This window comes from Taeniopygia guttata, chromosome 1 (genome assembly GCF_048771995.1).
Source record: "Taeniopygia guttata chromosome 1, bTaeGut7.mat, whole genome shotgun sequence".
Taxonomy (NCBI): domain Eukaryota; kingdom Metazoa; phylum Chordata; class Aves; order Passeriformes; family Estrildidae; genus Taeniopygia; species Taeniopygia guttata.
The window spans coordinates 76,294,625-76,315,804 of record NC_133024.1 but is presented as its reverse complement, the minus strand read 5'-3'; the positions used below and the strand labels follow the sequence as shown (position 1 = coordinate 76,315,804).

The 21,180-nt window shown below is 38.9% G+C and overlaps 1 protein-coding gene across 9 annotated transcripts in view; it reads right to left on the bottom strand.

The window, feature by feature from the left end:
* FARP1 (FERM, ARH/RhoGEF and pleckstrin domain protein 1) overlaps positions 1-21,180 on the bottom strand; it is a 199,482-nt gene that overhangs the window by 143,158 nt on the left and 35,144 nt on the right. For 7 of the 9 annotated variants that reach the window (XM_030270500.4, XM_030270562.4, XM_030270631.4 and 4 more), the window contains exon 2: positions 17,564-17,759. In XM_030270500.4, coding sequence (XP_030126360.4) covers positions 17,564-17,734 — 171 coding nt within the window. In that variant the 5' untranslated portion in view covers positions 17,735-17,759. 9 annotated transcript variants of the gene reach the window in all.

Sequence of the window (21,180 nt, the reverse complement as noted above, 5' to 3'; positions counted from 1 at the left end):
CTTGGCTTTGCATTTGGGGTTCGCTTCCCTTGTTAAGGCATGTTACCATCATCTCCATTTCATAAATATTTTTGACTGTCACAGTGCACCTGCCAATTAACAATTTGGTTATGTAGATGCCAGTGGGTACCAAAGTGAAACAGAAGAATCCGGCTACAGACAGAATGCAGAGCAGCACAATAGCTGCTGATGCCAGCTACTGTCCTGTATGCATTCAAAACAGCACTGCTGCCTGGTTTAGTAGGTCAAGGTTAATGTGACAAAAATAATCAATGAAGTTTGTAACTCAATGTTTCTGACTTACTAAAACCCTTATTGGGGATGTTTGCAACAAAAGTCTTGGACCTGAGCTATTCTGGGCTCTTGGAAAAGAATTTCTGCAGTGAAGGGGCACTTAACATCCCTCTGAAGTGCTATGATCTTGCAAGCTGCGGGGGCAGAGAAAGGGACATTAAACAGACTGGGTCTGACTAAATGTTATGATTAATTAGAGACAGTTTATTGAATAAAAGCATCCCAAACAAATGGCACATGAAATAAACCCAAGCTTAATATAGCTCTAGTGAACAGAGTCCTAACCAAGCCTCGTATCTATTTATCAAAAGGTTTTGTAGCTTATGAAGCTTCATCCCAGAGGATTACATTAGTGCTTGCAGATATCTTTTAACTGCTAGAAATAAATGAAAATGTATTATCTTTGGCAAGGAACTCTGCTAGAACAACCACAATTTCTCAAATTAGAGAAAAGAGTTATTTTGTGATTACTGCACTCTGCTTCATGTGGGGCCCAGCAGAGTGACTGCTGGTACAGACATCAACCACCTAGAAATGGTGAGGGTGACCAAGCAGTGGTACAGGCTGCCCAAAGAGGCTGGGGAGCCCCCATCCCTGGAGGCTTTCAAAAGCTATCTGGTCCTGGGCAGTTTGTTCCAGGTGGCCTTGCTTGAGAAGGAAGGTTGGACAGATCCCTTCCAGGTCCCTTCCAATCTCAGTCAATTTGTGATTCTGTCACATACTAATAATATGCTATAATGTCATTTACTGATACACACATTCTCTCTCACTTTCTCTTTAAATAGTATACCAATAAAACTGTTTGGCTGATATAAAATCCAAGTATGCTCAAAAGAGGTGTGAACAGCAATTTGAGGGAGGTGATTCTTCCCCTCAGCTCTACTGATGTGATGAGACCCCAGAGAGAGCACCACATCCAGCTCTGGAGTCCCCTGCAGAGAAGGGATGGGGGCCTATTAGGGGCAGTACAGAGGAGATGATCCGAAGCTGAAGCACCTCTCCTATAAGGACAAACAGATGAGAGTCAGGATTCTTCAGCCTGGAGAAGACAAGGGTCCAGGAAGACCTTGGAGCAGCCTTCCACTAAGTAAAGAGGGCCTGAAAGAAGGTTGGAGGGGGACTTTTTACAAGGGCGTGTAGTTATAGGACAAGGGGGAATGGCTTTCAACTGAAAGGCAGTAGATTTAGATTTTATATTAGGAAGAACTTCTTTACTGTGAGGGTTGTGAGGCACTGCACAGGTTGCCCAGAGAAATTGTGGATGACACACCACTGGAAGTGTTCAAGGCCAGGTTGGATGGGGCTTTGGGCAACCTTGTCTAGTGAAAGGTGTCCTCTCAGGGAAGGGGAGTTGGAATCATATGAAAGGGATCTTTAAGATCCCTTTCAAGTCAAACCATTCTATGCCCAGTGATCTGGAATTCAAAACAGGTTTATTTTGTCAGGTTTATTTTGCCTATTAACCGTATTCTTTAATGCAACTTGCAGAGTTAGATTTGTTGCAGAAGGCTACAGCAAAGCTACCTCCCTCTCAGAAACAAGAAAGAATTTTAGCTCCTGCACTCAGTAATAAGTGCTTCTTCATGTCTGTAACTTCCTCTGCCCCCATGCAAAGGGGAAAAATAGACTAAGGCCAAGATTCTTCTCTCTGCTCTTGAGCTTTTCCCATGTGGTTAGCAAGAGTTTGTGACAAACTGGCAGAACATTCTTGCTCTGCTTCAAGTAGCTGTCCTGTTGTGAAAAAGTGCCATTGTACAAAAGAACAGACAGGAACTGGGATTCCTGGTTAATTTCCTTTTTCAGCTGAGGACATTAAAATCTGACAACACACAGAGTAAAAAAAAACAGGAGAGTCATTTAAGTGCTCCCAACACTTGGACCAGAAGTAAAAATGAGCAAATAAAGCTTTCTATTTTCTTCTTCCAAATGAAACTAGAGGTAATTTTTTAAAAGTTAACCTCTCTCATTATATCTCATTCTTCAATGTATGAAAAATTCTTTAAAATGTTTTTCTTATTGTAAATGACATAGAGATTACTCAGTAACAAATTGCTGATCAAATTTTATTACTAAAAAAACCCTCTGGTCTTCTTGGAAGCAAAGCTATAAAATAGTTACAGATTTTTTAAAAATTTAATAAGCAATCCATATCCTGCTGAACAGAATACCAAGGTCTTAATGATGCCCTACCTGTTTCTGAGAGCAGGGAATGCTGGTGTTTCAAATGGCCCCTCTGCTCCTGCAGCTACTTTCTTACAACTGGGATTTCAACCCTTACAGTTGATGTTAACATAAGATTAGCAGCGGTATGTGTTCCTCCTCCCCTCTTTTCCTCTTTCACACATACATGCCTTTGAAGCCTCAAGCAGCTTCAAGTCTAAAAACAAGGACTGAAATTCCTTCAACTTGCTAAGAGAAACCCGAGATGTATCCATTGCCTCTTCTCTGAACAACTGAAAAAGCACAATAAATTCCCAACCCTCCTTTCAGCCTTTGCCTGAGGAGCTCTATGAGCAGCTGAAGTGGGTCTGCAAGCTACAAAATAAATCTGCAAGCAAAGACTACCCACTATGCTTGACAAGAACTGAAGAGTTACATTCAACACCTCAATTAGTAGTTACATCTACATCATGCATCCACATTTATACATAAAGTGCTCCCATATTTTTAATTACTTCCAGCATGACTACAATTGCTGCTAATCAAAGTTAAGGAAAAACAGACTTCAGATGAATGCACAGCACAGTTCACCCAGCTCTGTAAAATTCTTCTGTGTTTAAGGCAGACTGGTTATTTGCATCAAACAGTGCCAGATAACCTTAACTTAGTGAAGTGGACAATAAGATAGCGCTAAAGCCAGCACCTATTATAATAACCTGTAATCTTACACTGGAGCTGTTACTAGCTCATTTCGGGGTCAAAAGAGTGTGATGTTAGGTTGTTTTTATATTAACACATATGATTCACTGTGAACAAAGGAGTCAGAGCTTACTTTAATTTTGCCAGTTTGCGAAGGGAGAGTAAACTGATACCAGCATTCAAGTGTTTTTTTTCCAACTCTACTCATGAGATCTATCAAAAGTAAATTAAGGGAAAGCAATTCAGAGCTGTATTTCCTGCCTTTTGAAAGGTCAGTCCAGACCATGTGAATATTTAGCTAACTTCATAAATGGTGACCTGGATCTTAGACATCAAAGCTTAGTATGACTGTGTAATCAAAGAACTGTATAATCTCAGTGCATGTTGAATGTTGAACCTCTATGACATTTGTTTCAAATACTTTCTAAGCACAAAAAAATGCATCACCAAATATCCATTCAGGCCTCAGTAGTTACTGTTAATATCTTTATCTTCAGCAATCATGGAAAAACCGAAGAAGGTTTGTTCCAAAGTACAGTGGAGGTCACTGAAGAGCATTTGCAAACACAGAACCTAGATCTGATTTGTCCTCTGAGTCTTATATAAGAGGTCAGGATTCCATCATTAAATTACTAAAAATATCTCCTGGACCACCAGTTTCAGCGCTTAAAGAAGCTTCATTCATCAGTCAGTGGAGCAACCACATAGCATTTCCTGGGAGACTTCATTAAAGGAAGAAAATGAGAAAGAACAGGCTATAAAATAATGACCTGAGGCTTGTTTTGTTTCAAATACTTGTACCTCAGCATATTTGGTGATCCACACCCAAAATACACACCTATTTCTGTGCTAATTGGTTGTACCCTAAGGCTGTTTTCACCTGCTTGCTTTTTGGAAAAGGATGATTGACTGGATAGTGTTTCACGTTGTTTCAAAACTTGGCTTAATGAAATGGTCAGCAGTGTTCTTGTGTTCTCTTTCCTGTTTTGCCAATTTTAACATGAATTCATTTCTTTTCAATATCTTTTTTGGTGACCCACACAGGCATTTTGACTTGAGCTGTACTTATTAGGACAAGAAAGGACAATCAAATTATGTCCAGACTCCAGATTTTGTAGAACTGTCAGAGCACTATTCTAACCAGTGAGACATCACCGTTCCATATGCTGTTTTAAGCAGAACAAACACCAGTGTAGTTACTTGATTCCGACCTTAAAGTAACCACATTCTTAAGCTATCCCAAAGCATGGAAGCTCTTGGAGGGTAATTATTCATATTAGAGTCAGCCTTTTACCACATTCCAGTTGGTGGCCCGGGCAGACTTGAAATGTGTGCTTTCTTCTCGTATTTTTTTGGTTAACAGCCCACCTAGTTAAAATACTGCAAGAGTCTGTGCCTCTACTCTTCCCCGGCAAGCTCAGCAGGCACTCTGCCAACTCCTTTTCAGTTGTGAGGGAGAACAAGAATATCCTGGTGCAGCAGCCAGCTGGCTACCTTCTCCTGTCAAGGACTTAATATACTTCCATAAAGTATTCAGCTGTTGCTGGATGAGAGACAGAGCGCTCTATAGTGCCTTCTTCAAACAGTCCTCCTCCTTGACTAGCACAGACTGAATGAATGAAAGAACCATATGCAAAGAAACAGGAATGAGGGTACAAACACAGCCTTCATTCTTTGGATAATCAAAAGTCACCTAATTCATCTTGACCTTTAAGCTAAATATTTTCTCTCCAGGACAAAGGCTCTCCAGACAAAAGTTCAGGCGAATTCGACAAACCTTCAAACTACTTACATGTTTTATTGTCTTCTCATCATACTTATCATACAGCCCAAGTTTGGCTCAACAAAAGCTTTCTTGTATCAAGAGTGAGAACATTTCCATTCTCTTAAAGAGAGTGCAAGAAAACCAAAGATTTCCAATTTTGTTTTGAACATGAATATTCTCTTTCAGAGACTCTATATTAAACACTGTATCACTAAGAAAATGAAAATGAAAGGGTGGAAGAATAAGTAAGACTTGCCAATTCTTACCTTGTTTTCTTCATGAATAACAAATTCAGTCAGCACTGGAACTTCTGTTGCCATGGCAGCAGGAAGTCTACCTTTCCAGTAATTTGGAATTATCTTGTTGGTCATTTCAGTCAGATGCTGGGCAACTTCATCCAGCTACTCACTCTGCCTCATTTCCCAAGCCCTTCTAGAGACAGCCTGTCCTGCAGGTGCCACATTGCACCCTCTTCTGCCCAAGGGTCAGACCTCACACAGCAAGCAATAAATACTCAGTACCCTAGGCAGCTCTTCCCTGGCAGCTGGCAACACGCTGAAATAAGGGCAGGAGCCTAGGAAATGAGAAGTTGAGCCCTGGAATGGAAAAAAGGGGCCAGGAGAGCCACAGGGCTCCTGCTCTGGTGTGAAGACGGAGGCAATGAAGAGAGGCAATGAACAGATGTGAAGCCAAGTAGATTAACTCCCTCAAGCAGCTGTGGCAGGAAGTGCCTGGTGAGAAAAGAAATATCCCAGTCTTCCTCCATTCTGAGAAATCAGAACATTAAACTTCCTCTCAAACAAACAGGTTCCAAAATTAAAACAACCCCAAACCACTCTTTTCTTCATCACTTGTATTTTCAGAAGCTTGAGTTTCTTTTTAAACTACTGCAGCTTGCAATATTTAAAAGCATGGAACTGACATAAGCTGATTTACACCACCTTACTGTTAAATTTACCACTCAGGTTTCACTTTGGAAGTCAAGTGTCCACTGTTTTGGGATACACGAAATGGCCTGTACTGAGTTGGTGACTTTGGGTATTTTTAATGAAGCTCTTTTCTTCACTCAAATGTATTTTAGACTATTGTAATTTGGATTCAATGTATTTCTTAAAAGACCATTCTCCTGACATCAATATTGCTAATGCCAGGAGTATTTAACAGGTTGGTTCCTTTCTGGCCTTACAGAACACGGAGAGTAAGGAGCAGGCAGTTATGTTATGGCTGCACATACAAATTTATGGCTCTAATATGCAACTGTGCCTTAGCAGAATCTTAGGTACAGCTTTAGTTGAAATTAATCATGTTAATGTAACAGTCTTGCAATTTGCAGTAATTTTTTAAGAGATGCATCATTAACTTTCTGCTGTATGTAAGCATCAATAGGCGGCAATTAAAAAGAGGAGCTAGTGAGGAGTTCTGTTTCTAATTCTGACAGACTGCACTATGCAGACACTGTTAATTTCTAGTGCTCTTCCTTTATGTAACTGTGCCACTCTGTGATGTTTAAGACACAAAAGCACCAGACCTCCAATGTTTAAGTACAGACCAAAAAAATGAATTCAGGTAAATCAGAGATTTGTACAAGTTTAGCACAATGCTTTCCCCCTACTCTTAGTGAGCTTCTTTTATACTTCTGCATCTTCAGAGGCTCCTTTTTCCCACCTATCCTACCCTTTTTCCATCACTCTCTTGTCTGCACTTGTTCTGTCCCTAAAGCAGACTTGCCCTTCTCTAAACAAATCCTTCTTCTTCAGTTCACCCTGTTCTAGTCAGTCAATCACCAAAACACAATCATCACAGATAATAATAATTGGCCTATTTCTGTGATGCAGTTTAAACTGAATAGTTCAAACCTTACAAAGCTGAGATTAATATTACTTTCATCCATTTAGAGGAAGTAAAAGAAGAAGCAAACTGCTAGAACTTTCTGCTGCATAAAGAGTGTGGAGGTAGGAGGCATCAGTACAAAAGGGACTTTGGATATTGGGGAATAAGGAGAGAAAGACAGAGAAGTGAGTGCTTGTGCCAGGATGGGAGACAAAATGTTAAGCCAGCCTTTCTCAGTGCAGTGTTTACATTTTCATTAAATGATTTTATCAGAAAGGGTCAGGGAAACAGAAAAAATGCAAGAAGAAAACAAAGCCAACAAGCTTACTATCTGTCATGCTAGAAGATGTTGCCACATCTTCAGCTGTACCCCAGGGCTATCCTTACAGATGTACTTGTGTCCTAATAGTTGTTGGTTGTGTCCTCATAGCTTCAAATAAAAGAGGACAAGGGAGCAACCCCAACCCCAATGACCAGAAATGGATACACTGACTCACAGGTCAGGATGAGCCCCTGCTCAAAGCTACCCATAGCTCAGTCAGCCCTCCTCTGAGAGGCCTAAAACACAGCCAGAAACCAGCCAACAGCTAAGGAACATGGAAAATAATGGGCCTTGGGCCCCAGCTCACTCTCTGGTCAAAGTTACTGTTTCGTGGAACAGATGCAGAAAGAAATGGCAATGGATAGACTCAGCCTACACAGGAGAAACAAAAAGACCCCCTGCTCCTAATTCTCCTTCTCTAACAACAGCAATCCAATGGCTTCACATGAAGAAAGTCTGAAAACTTAGCTCTTCCAAAGGTGGTGTGAATCCAGGTTTTAATGAGATCTTCAGAAGGATTTGCTGACTCTTTTTAAGTAGATGCATTTATGAAAGTCTCTCCTTTTCACAAAGGCTGCTCTCCTGCAGCTTGCTATTTCTACCTTCCTCCTCCTGAGATTTTGGCAAAGTCACAGAGTTGAGTATGTTGTGACACAATCAGCCATTTGAAGCCTTTGCTTTCCACTTGAATTTTATTTTTAGAATCTCCCATAGTCTTTCAAAGCACACATACCCATACTTTGACATGAAGGAGAAAATTATGAAGAAAAGCTGAAGGGTCTGACAAACTCTAGAACATAAGTAAGCTTATGACACGTCTCTCATTTATAAAATGACTACTCCCTAATTTCTTTTAAAAGCCCATAGATATGGCTGCAAACACTCATTTGCCATAGAGAAAACCTGAAAGTTTCTACCTCAGAAAGGCATTTGACCTCTACAGGTCACAGGCTTAAAAGTTTCAGATCTTCAACTGGCGACTCTGAAATCCAACTCTCAAAGGCTCTCAAAGAAAAAAAAAAAAATTCTAGAACACATTAGTCCTCAATTCTTACAGTTAAACGTTTCTTAGGGACCTTGAGCATTTTGCTCACTGCTGGCCCTGCCTTGAGCCAAGAGCTAGACCAGATTACTTGCACAGTCCCTTCCACTCTGTATCATGCTGTGAGTATACAAGTGCTTTCATGAAGAGCATTTTCTTCTGCCAGCCACTACATTTATAATTGACTGCAGAGTTATTTCTGAATTACTCTGGAACATTGAAGAGCAAAGAATGCTGAGCTACATATACTTCTGGTTGCAGACCTACTCTGTGGGAATCCAGTAATAAAAACTACTTGATAATGTCATTTTATATTTGCTGAGCGGTATCTTTATATTAAAGCTTTGACAAATCATTCTCTTTCACATCAGTTTACATATATTACTTTAATTAATTCTGCAAAATCCCTCTTATTTCAATTCTGTTCACCAAAATGGTTGTACCTGAGATTCATTTCAAAAGGCAGCTCACTCAGAGAAGACTCCTGGATGACATCACTGAATAATGTAACCCAGCTCATGTCCAGTAACTCCAGTCAACCTGAGACAAGGCAAAGTGGATGAGGATCCGGCTCATCCCTGCCAGCAAGCAGAAAGCAAGGTGCTCCCTAACTCACAGTCACTCCAGATCCAGGACCTGCTGCTCTGCCCAAATGTGCTCTTTGCAAAAGGCCGGAGAGAGCTCTACAAGGAGCTATGTGACCTGTCCACAGAGACGATACAAAGATGAATATTTACTAAGAAAGGACAAAACTCAGATGTTAGATGGGGGTGAGAATTCCAGTAGGGAATAAAATGGAGCATCTGCACCAGGGAATGAAGCAATGAAATGTGAAGAGTCATTGAAGAGCAAAAGGTCCTCCTTTATGCAGGAAGAACTAGCCTCTGAATGCTAAGCAACACAACTACTTAGTACCCCACTATCTACTAAATGGAGATAATTGTAAATTCAATAAGAACTGTATGAAAACATAATGGCATGAGAACGAGACCAGAATTATAAAAGCAAGGCAAACTGAAGAAAAAAAAAAAGTAGAAACTACTGCAGGTTCAACCAGAAAACCAGGTGAGATGATAACAGTGAAAAAAATGAGAAGAAAAACTCCCTGCTGCTGTGCTCTGTGTGAATATTTGCATCTGCCAACAGACCATCAAAAAGCAAATTGGCACTAAGTCATAATTCACCATTTGCTATTTATATTCTGGCAGCATTATGCTTGTGCAATTTCTATCAAAGCCTCCATTTTGGGGATGGGGATAAGAAAAGGAGATATTGTAATCTACTTCTGCAACTGCTGTTTGTATTTGTGAGTTATCTGCCTATTGATGTGTGCCTCATGCATCACTTCTTATTCAAAAACGGACATATTTATCCAAGAATGACATTAACACGGTAGCCTGATTCAGATACACACAAAAGCTTTGGCAGACATTTTCAGCCATGCATTTTATGTGATTTACACATTGGCATGCAAAAGACAACATTTAATTGTGCGTGCGTACTGTAATTGCAGCCTGGTGGAGGCAGCTCATTGGAGCAGTGGAGATAAGTTTACAGGTAAGCAGCATATTAATAAGTTTCTGAAAGCTTTTAAATCTAGGAACTAGTGGAGCCCTTTACACTGTACCAAGATAAGCCACACTGCTTTAATCACTGCATCCTAGCTATACAAGGTTTCTTTAGATAATTTTAAGCTAGTCAAATTTCACTTTCAAACCACCAATTATCTTAAGTAAAAATTGGATATTTCCTCCCACTCTCAGAGTTTGAGTATGAATGAGAATGTGACTATGCCATTGCAGAAAGCATCCCTAATTCTGACTAAAGATACAGCCTTTCCCGGTGATGAGCACTTTCTCTCCTATGCAGCACGGCACATGGCTTATAATACAGAGACCAGATACTGCACTGAGGAAGGACATCATCACAGAATGAAGCTGGGTAAAGACCCAGGAGATACACTCAGGACTGATGCATCTTTCCACACTGCTGTCTTCTGTTTCTTTGGAGAATACCAATAGCAAGGAATTTAACCCAGCAACTCCAAAGGTGATGCAGAGAGGAAGAGAGAACAAAAAGTATAAGCACAAGGGGGACACATTCTAGTGCCAACAAAGGAAGGAACAAGAGGTACCAAATGAAAAAACCAAGTAAGTGTTAGAACGTGAACTAGAACTTGGCTGCTGATTCTGCTTCATCTTATTGATGATGATAACCATTATATCCATGTCATTTGACTGCACACAGGTGGTGAGGATGTTCCTTATCCTAATATCCAGCTGATCTGTTTCGGGTATGAGGGATCCAAATCTACACTGGATCTGCAAATAATATATCACAGCATTTTTCCTTTAAGTTTTTTAAACTGTATTATACTGTTTTATAGTTAAATGCTACATAAATACAGTTGGACTCAAAGATCTTAAAGGCCTTTTCTGCCCTAAATGAGTCTATGATTTCCTGTTATTACTGGAACAGAAAAATCAACATTAGGGATATACAATTACCTCCAGAGAGCAATTTATCTCATTCTAAAATACACATTTGAGATAGCCATGATGAGCAGACTGTTAAATGTACCATACTTTCACCCTAGTATGGATGAAAATTATTAGCTGGGGCTCTGACATCTAGCTTGCAAAAATTTCAAGGATGGAAAATCTCAGTCTAAGGGGAAGGATGCATACAACAAGCAGTTCAGCTCTCCTCCTGCCTCTGACCAGAGGCAGAACATCTCTCCCATCACTCCTGAAACAGGAAAACATAGAGGTAGCAAAATCAGAGTTTGTACCACTGGACACCCATACATGTACAGTTTGAAGAGAAGAGATGGCAAACACCTCCCACTGTTCCTTGGACATTTGTCACATCCAAACAGTTGGCCCAAAGGAACGCCCCGTAACTGGGGAGGATGCCCATGCTCCCCACACAGATCCTCAATCCACCCTCACCAGTACTGTGCAAACCAACTTACAGGCGTAGACACTACCACCAAAATTAACAGCATCATTTCAGTGAGCCCTTCAGTCAGGGCAGCAGAGCTCACAAATGCTCCCACAAAGCCTCTGCAGCCACAGCTGCCCTTCCTGTGCCAGCTCCATCCTCTGCTTTGTGCTGGCTCACACGCTGCTGCATCACTTGGTGAGTCAGCTCAGCAAGAGAGGTGAAAAGGCAATATTTGAGAAGCCTTCCATGATTACAAGTTAGGCTAATTCATTCAAGAAAATTACATGCATTTCCCAGATATCTTCAAATACATCAATCTAGTCTGAGAATGGACTGGATTTGTTGGCACTTAAAATTACATTCCCACTTATTCTATTCACTCTACAGAATCTTAACAAAGAAATCAGCAGTTTAAACAGTCTGCTGCCTCGGGTTACAGAAGTTTGCTTGTGGATTATTCACTCTCCCACTTTGAAAAGCACATAAATTATTAACACACATCACTAAAATACCCTGTCTTTCAGCAGAGACGTTCTAAACATTTGTCAACAAAAATCAGTTTATTGAGTACCCACTAACAATATTCTGCTAAGAAAAATAGAACTAAGTGTTTGAGGGTTGAAAAAAAAACATCACTTTCCTTGTAATTTCAGAAGACCCAGCAGAGCTGGCGTGACAACTAGTGAATATTTAAGTGCTTGATATTCACTGGAAATGGTCTGACAGCAATGGCCAAATAATTTCAGACACAAGAAGAAAAGAAAGTCTCAGACTGATGAATAACTGACATTTGACCTGCTGTTCACTTCCTAAGCTGGAAAAAAAAGCAATTCATAATTGAACCGAAGTTGAAGCTGGCAAAGAAAGCATAAAACACTGTTTCACGTTTCTGCACTGCCATACTGTCTCACACTCTTTTTAATAAACTGTTTATTTCACTGGTTATAATTGCATATTGAGGAGACACATAAATACCTAGGACAAGGCAGTTATCATAACCCACAAATGTAACAGAAAATAATTTAAGCCTTTATAAAACTGTGGCTGAAATTTTATAGGTAAACAGCACTTATGGAAATTTATAAGAAAGCACATGTAATGTTTGTTATTGAGCATTGAGACTTTCTAATATTTAGCTTTTCCTGGCATAGTTTGAAGCTGGTAGATGCACAGTTAATAGACAGCATTTTCCCCACAAAGGGAATATGAACCACCACCATATGACTGCATGAACAAACAAAACCAGCCAAACAAAAAAAACTCACCCAGAACATTATCCTTAAGAAACAGGCCCCCAACAGGATTATGATGTCCTTCTCTCTGAAAAATTTGGGATTGAGGCAGAGAAATTCTCTGCCAAGGTATTACATCCAAACTCCAGTGGAAGATAAATAACTGTAGATCCAAGACCATTTGGTCTTTATTCTGTATTCTCAGTTAATCTACAGCTCTTCTCTTTCAAAAGAAAAGCAAATTGAAATGAAATGTTTACATGTGACGTTTACAAAGGATTACACCTTTACCCTGCTTTCTATTAAGAGGCTCCTGTTGCTTAAGAAACCCGTGTTAATCCCCCAAAGCAGATGACATTTTCCAACCCTGCGTATTTCACAAAGCTTGAATATATTCAAAGGGAAAGGAAGTTGACACAATACAAAAACCAGATGTTTAATAAACTTGAGTAATAGGACAGGCAAGCATGTTTTGGTCCTTCCAAAAGACTGCCACAAAAAGGAAGCAACTATTTTCTTGCAGACACAGTAAAGAAGACTTTGGTTTGGTTTTAATTAAAGAGATCAGATCCTAACCAAAAGAAGAATCCTAACCTCCTGTGACATACTTTGATCTCACCTTTGATGCCAAAATGAAAGAAACAGCTCCTACTTGCTATATAGCATTAATAGTATCATCCCTGTCACATCAGCATCATTTACCCAGAGAGTAGGACATGATCAGCAGCAAGCATCATATCAGCCACGGTAAAACCTGGTCTGAGTCACCAAATCATCCTGGCAGCCTAACAAGAGAATCAGTCTTGTCTTCAGCATTACCTAGACAGTAACAACACTGACTCTGCACATAGGAGCAGTTTTAAAACAGATTACTTCTGGCAATGAAACAACTATAAAAGTAAATGTAATATAAATGGCATAGACACTACACATGAAAGGTTTTTTTTTTTTTTCCCAGAAGGATCTGAAGTACATGCAATCATCAGCTATTTTTACTGTTCTTTAAAAACTGTATTTAATTTTCACTTACACTGCTTTGAATCTATAGGGGAGATCATATCAAAACAAACACAGGAAAATCTAAGTTTTGCTATGGCTTTATGGAATGAATCCTGTTTCTCTTTCAACTAACTTAGGTGAGAAATAAAAGCAGAGGAAAATCAAGCAGTAGAGAACTGTACATCTCCACCTTCTATTATATAATACACAACCTCTGTTTTGCAGTGTTGGGTTTTGCAACTCCTCAGGTTGAAGTGTCAACCTTTCAAAATGCCCAAGATCTTTCTATATATGATTATCATTATGTGTACACAGGCGGAAAATGTTCTTTCTCCTTCATATTAATAATTTTAGCTAAAGCTGTGATCCTCTTACCTAACAGAAAAGAAACATATTTGCTCATTCTATCACATAGCCATAACTCAGCCAAACACTGACGGAAACAGAACGCTGTATTTTGGACCTCTGCAGTCTCCACTTAGCATATCTAACTAATTTGCCAGTAAATACAGCCAAAGCAGAAATTAGAAACAAAAAGCAGGGGAGAAATATATTCCACGCTTGCATGCAACATCATGACCAACAGCTGCAAGTGCTGGATGATCATGAACTCTTGACTCATGGCCTGATTTTCAGGCACTAATCACCTGCAACTGCTGCTGACTTCTAGTTCTTGTCTGAGAATTTGTGGCAGACAAAAAACTAAACGTACAGAAACTCACTCATAAAATGCTGAATAACTTAAAAGAGGGAAGGATGGTCTACATAATTTGTCTTCGCATAGCTGAAGAGACAAAAATGTGCTTAAAAAGATAACTAATTAATTTTATACTTTCCTTACATGTTAAAGGCAGGAATACAAAGTCAAAGTCATGTAATCTATTTTTTTTAAACAGTAGTGCCTACCTTTCCCCTGCCTCTTTCAAGCATGTGTACCCAACCAGCTAAATGGATGTGTGTGTAATAGGATCCAGGATTATCTATTCAGGTTTTCACTAGCTTTTTTGAAAACAGGAATGTTGGAAGATTCTTCAACAAAATACTGTTTGTTAACAGCAAGCAGCATTAAAGATTTTTTTTTATGTATCCCTTTCTTTTACAATATTCCATTTAGAAAAATTGATGAAAAGGCCTTCATTGTGACTTCTGTTTTTGAAGTCTCACATACAAACTCTCTCCACATACTATGTGGGTTTTTTCCTATTAAAAATATATAATTTATGAGTTCATACATGGGCATGTGGATGTCTTTTCTCTCTTTTTTGTTCATTTGTTTTTTTTTCTTGTGAGGAGTAGTACAATGAGCCAAACATGGTATGATTATATGGCATCAAAGCACTAACACCTAAAGAATAATGACACTGGAGTTACTTTTCTTTTAAACAAGCCCAAAGAGCAGCAGCACTGAGGGGTAATGGAAGTAGGTCGTATTTTCCTCCTGTTTGGTTATATACAAAAGAGACATAAAAATCCAATGGATTTGGCACTCATAGTAACAAGTCATCAATACAATGTGAGATAAGAGGTTGCTTATGAGCAAGGATATTGAATCATGTCTCCTGGAATATAATTTTAAAACAAACCAAACCAAAATTCAATAAACAAGAAAAAAATAAACAAGCACACAATAAAAACCTAAACCCATTACAATGTTCAAACAAAACAATAACAAGCTCAATAAAAATACTACACACATAAGGTCTTACAGCTAATGGGGTGGTGGTGCTGAAGGTATAAAAAGAGTAGCACAGAGGTAGGACCAGGCAGATGGACAGTCCCAACTATTTCACCAGTTCCCCCAAACTCAGGAGGAAGCAGCACCAGCACCTCTTTCCATTTTTACACCGACTTAATGAGAAAATTATAAACTGGCATCATTAAACTTCATACCATCCTACAAGACACACTACAAGCATCAATAAAACCACCCAAATTATGGCTCATTTGCTAACACAGAAAGGTTTGTGCAGCAAAATTCCTGAAATTGTAGGAAACACAAATCCTTCTCAGTTTATACTTGTATGGTATTTGCAAAGCTATTTTCATAATCGTAACAGCTCAGGTTTTGGGAAACATAGTTCAGATCTTCAACCACGCAAAAAATCTTTAATTTTTCACTGAAAAGCAAACCCACAGATGTGCTTAGGCATGTATGTTTAACGTCTTCTACCCACGGCCACACTTGCTGCTCCTAAAATATTTTGTTGAAATGGTATCACTTTCCTTTTCTGTGTATACTGCACCACTTTGGCTAAAAACATGAAGCTTATAAATAGGAACATGGGGTTTCCAACATGAATAAATACCTCAACTTAGATGTATCAAAACTTAATCGGTTCTGTGAGATGGGACTAAAACAATAAATGTCTTTTAGAGCAGATTGAAAACATCATGTATTCCTCCATTTGACTATGCATAGGTTAAAGACAAAAGACTTTACAAAAGATTTGCTGTAAAAGATTTTGTATCTAAGCATCCTTTATATTTCAACACAAGGTTTGACTTTCAAACCAACTGGGCTTTCAATAAGTAGTGATGGTTATGAAATAAAAGTCTCCGAAAACAATCACATTGAAGTGATCTCAACATAATGTTGTTTATATCCCAGGTCTTCCAGATGTTGCAGAAGTTAAAAACAAATGAAATATTGATAGCTTCTAATATTAAAGACCAAAAAATACTGTTTTCTCAAACTCCCAGAAGCAAACCTGGAGTTATAGAGTGCATTGCATCCACCTGATCTTATATTTTCTTCTAAACAATTTAATGAAAGGGACCTAATCTCTAAACAGTTTCTGTTAAGTCTGCACATCATTTTCAATTTTCAAAATACAGTGAATTAGCATCTACAGATGGGTTAAAAAAACCCCAAACTTGTCTCTGAAATAGTAGAGCTATTTATATCACATAAAAGAGCAACAAAATTTTATTAGTGTATGATGATTTAAACTATAACTACACTTTTGAACAGCAACAATTTTTACCTAAAAAGTATTTGCTATGGATATTTGACAGGTATTCTGAAAGGCAGTTCTTGATGGCAGTTCAGTTCACCCATAACCCACCTGCCCAGAGAATTTACCTTCCACTAAAATAAAATCTGAGGCTGAACACATAGCTGTAGTTGGATGACAAACAGCAGCAGAGAGCAGATCAAAAAGCATCTGCATGTACAACAGACAAACAAAACCTCATAGAGAGGTCATACAAACATAATATTTTTTTAAAAACATTTTTTTAAAAATTATATTTTTCATAATGAGAATTCCTTCATGTTAATACAAGGGTAACATTTTTCCCTAAACGTATCATTTAGAGTACAATATGTCTAAGATCTCTGTATTTCACTGGTGATCCTTCATTTTACAGAAGGGAAAACTGAACCAATGAAGGCATGGAAATTACCACAGCTACAGAAAATGCAAGTAACAAAGGATGAAATTTGAACCTAGGTTTCTGCTTTCCTATTCACTGAAGCCTGAAGACTTTGAAAATTAGACATTCCAGTACACTTCCATATCAGCAGCAGTGTTCAACCACATTACCTGTTAATTGTGTAAGCATGGCATGTTAAAATCATTAGTGGCTACCAAGAGATAGATTGTGTGAAACTGGATTGGTCTTGGTATCAAAACTAATTCTAACTGATTACACTGACCAGAACCATACATTAAAGCAGTAGCAACTCTGTCTCCTTGGCAAGGACAAACCTAGATTAATCTCAACAGGGTACAGAGAAACTTTAGATGAGACTGCTTTGCTTCTTTCCTTGCACTCAACTTCTGTAATAGCACTCAGTGCCTCTAAGAATGATACTTAAAACTTTGATGATTTCAAGGTAATATCCTAAGGACTTGCCAGAGGAAAGACAAAAAAACTGTATAAATCTACAGTTTACTGGATCAAGAGCAAAACAGCAGCAAAGAAATACATCAACTGTTCAAAAAGTAGAGGGAACCACTAATGTAATATTTGAAGGAAAAAAAAAACCAAACAAAAAAAAAAAAAAACAAACACCAAGGACTTCAACTTCTCCTGAAGCTGTTCAAAGAGAAATGGAATTAATAACTAATCTACAGTTCACTTCCCTCCTTAATGCTATTGTATTGCACCATGATCTATTTAATGCTGATATACACAACAGCCATTTTCTCTGCAATATGAATTCATTAGCCAAAGAATCACAGCTGAAATAAAACGAGAACTGGTTTGAGAATATGCAATATCAGAAATGCCTGATTAATCTCTGGCCACCCCATCCTCCACATCCTTACCGGAATGTCAAAAGTTTCCTGTGTGTCATCCAGCATCTGAATTTTGATAGAGACAAGTTTTCCTGGAGTTGTCATAGGTGGTTTCTGTCCATGCTCCAAAGTACTGATCCCAGCATTTTCCTGAGCTCCTAAGCGGGATCCTGCTGTTGGTCTCTGCTCAGTTTCACCCATGTTTAGGGAAACTTGTTTCTTATATCTGATAAAAGAATAAGGACAAAGAAAACCGTATCAGTCATAAAGAAGTTGTTTTGCACATAAGCATCATGCTATATATGCTTACAGGTAGTAAACTGTATAACCATTAACAAAAATAGCCATCACAATTTCTTCTTAATGTCTCATATGAAGACAAGAACATCAGGCAAACTTTACACTTCTCAAAATGCACAGCCTAATCACCTCCTGGGTGTAAGGCTGATACGATACAGTACTGCACGAGGGAAAATTCCTTTTCTCCTGGAAAAGTAAACAAGAACACATTGGAAATAGAGCATGACAGAACCCAAATTTCAATTAATTATGTAAATTTTAAATTATTTATGAATCAGGCTGTTATCATCCCCAGACAGGATTCCTGGAGAAGGTAGGAAGGTGAGAAGAGCAAATGAGACAACTCAGCACTTGCTGACCATCGTTCCCTCCTAGCTACATCAGCACCTTTTCCTTCCAGCCCTCACTGGCACTTTGCAGCTGCCACCTTGATAAGGGTCTGAGAGGCAGGAAAGCCAAGGGGTACGAGATGACACCAACTATAAGCTGGGGACCAGAGCTGCATTAGTCCTATGGCCTGGCCTGATCCCACTGATGAGCCAAGAACTGTGAGGACATGATACAGGGAGGCCAGAAAAAAAACCAACACTGACTGGGAAATTCTTCACTATCAGCACAACTTTTAGCCTCCTTTTTTAATTCAAACACCTTTAGTTTTACTTGTTGAATGTTACACATCACACTAGAATTTTATTTCACTTTTCCTACCCTGCTTTTTAACACTCCAGATGGATTTCTGATGAAATCTACTTCTACTGTCCATTTATCTTTCTTGGTAAATGCATTTTCATTCTGCATTACTTTTATATAGTGATCAACGACCAAAACATTTAGCACACAGATGGGCACAAATGGAAATGCAACTTTCCAGATGAACAGAGGCATAAGAAGAGTACTGCAAATCACTGCCTGGCTTTAATTCTGAAGTTACAATAATTGAGAAGCCTATATGGGAAAAAAAGGAAGCACAAGATAGCCTATGAATTTGTGAATGCATCACCAGTTCTACAGGATTCTATAAAGAAAAGTGACAGGTAATAAGACACCAGTTCCCACCATAAGGATAGAATAAAAACAGCCCTGTCTTTGGCAGGATACAGTATTTACTACACATTACTCTTCCATGTCCTGACTAATCTGTTCCCACAGATATTTACACAGCAAATACCTAGGTGTAAAAAAATTTAAACCAGCACTTGGATTAAAAGAAATGTTAGCTGAGAAGGAAGGGAATTGAAAATTATAGATCCCACACTCCTAAATATCAGCTCAATAGGCACAAGTGAAGGAGAAGAAAAAAATGCAGGCAAGCTTTTGCAGTGATTCAGCACTAACCCGCCCATCAAGGTCAGAGAGATACTGCTGAAACCTACCCAAGCCCATGCCAACCACTACTAGAGAGGAAAATTTTTCCTGTTATCATTGCAATCTAAAAAATCTACGAAGAATAAATTATATTTATCTTATTCTTTAAAAATAATTAATTTTTTTTTTTCATAAGACAAGCAGTGCCAACAAGAACGTCTCAGCTGGAAGCAGGAATTCCAGAAAAAAAGACACCAAGCACTACATAGAAAAACTTCAGGCCCCTTTACAAATTAATCTGTTTTTCCTGTGTATATGGAGTACACGGGATCATCTAAAAAGGTAGCACAGGCACCCAGTCTAGAAGTGCACAAAGATTCTGATTCAAGTAAGAACTCTTTTGAAGTCACCACATACCCTAGCCAGTACCAAGAGGGCAGAGAAGACCTCTACAACTGCTGTGTTATTACAGAAGTTTTTGGCTATGTTCTTTTTATTAAATCATAAATACAGGAATCAATCAAGTCAGTTAAAGTGATACCATTAAATAACCCATGCAAGGAAATATTACAGACATTGAACTCTTCTATAAATGTTCTTCTGACTAGATGATACAGTGGATCGCACACACAGACAGGCCAATAAACTTTATAAAACACATAAAAACCACTCAAATTTAGGAGCCAAAAAATCATGGAGGAGAGGTACAAGCAGAACCACTCCATATATACAACTGAGTGATTTTTTTATTAAGTTAATAACACAGAAGCTCTTGTTTTATATATATATTTAACCATTTGGTTATAAACACAGGCGTTCATTTGGAAGCAAAGATCTAAGAACTATTGGCTACCCTGGTCACAAGCATCTGCTACTTGGAAAATCAAAAGACCTTTCATTTTTTAACCTGCATGCCTAAACATCAGCATGCTGCACTGGAAGTTATTTAGGGGTTTTTTTTCTGCATGCCGTTAGTCTCACTTTGCTGCTGTCATAACATCAGCATAATATTTTTACTATACTTTTATGTAAGAGGCCTTAAAAATTACCCTCTCTAAAATAACACAGCACATCAGTCAAGCTGTGTACCTTTGTATCACTTTGATCTATGAGACAGTGAACTAAGGTCACAGAACACAACCAAAGCAAAGTATTAAGCAAACATTGAGCAAACCTGTGGGGATTAGGATGCCTAATGTCTGTCATGATGAAGAGATGGATCAGGTCTGGTCAAATGATAGAGAAATTCAAAGACACTCTAGTAGAAAGGTGACAGTAAATTGGGGGAGGTATTAATCAAGAAGAAAGAGAAGCAGGTACCAGATTCTAGCACATGCAGCTCTAAGCGAAACATATGTGGAGACAGATAACCAATACAGAAGCAGAGAGCAGCAAACAAAAGAGGATTCATCAGAACTCTGAAAATTGAGAGTTTCTGCCTGCTCTTTCTGACAGCTGTTGAAACTCGGGGCCAAAATCAAGTCTATTGTTTCAGCTGCCGGTTCACTGGATGTCAGCGCCGTTCTCAATAGTGCTGTTGCACCTGAAGATGGAGAGATTCCACTGCAGAGAATGAACCTGTATCCTAACCTGTGTGACGGGAGAAGTTACAGCGACAGCAGAGCTGCCCATGGGGGAGTCTTGTCCCCTTCTGCTCCTTCCCAGCTCCCACCCATACAGTCCTGCCTGATGCTGAGCACTGACTCTCACCCTCTTCAGACTGAGCCACGGCACCTCTCTAACTCAAAATAAAACAATTCAGTGTTTTGTTCTTGGCTGAGTTAGCAAATTAAATCAGCTCTCAACAGGCTGGAAAATCCAATGCCAGGGTGAGCTAAGCCCAGCCAGCTGCCGTCAGGCCACTGGGCTGACTAAAGCTTTCTCTACTTACAGCACCTGGAAGACACAAAAAACCCTACAACTGCCATTAGATAGAAGAGGAGATGTGGTTTTGTTCTAATCACACATTAATAGCCTTTTATACAGATACTAAACGCTTAGATTAAAAATTTAATGTCTGTATACACTTATGCAGTAGCTGG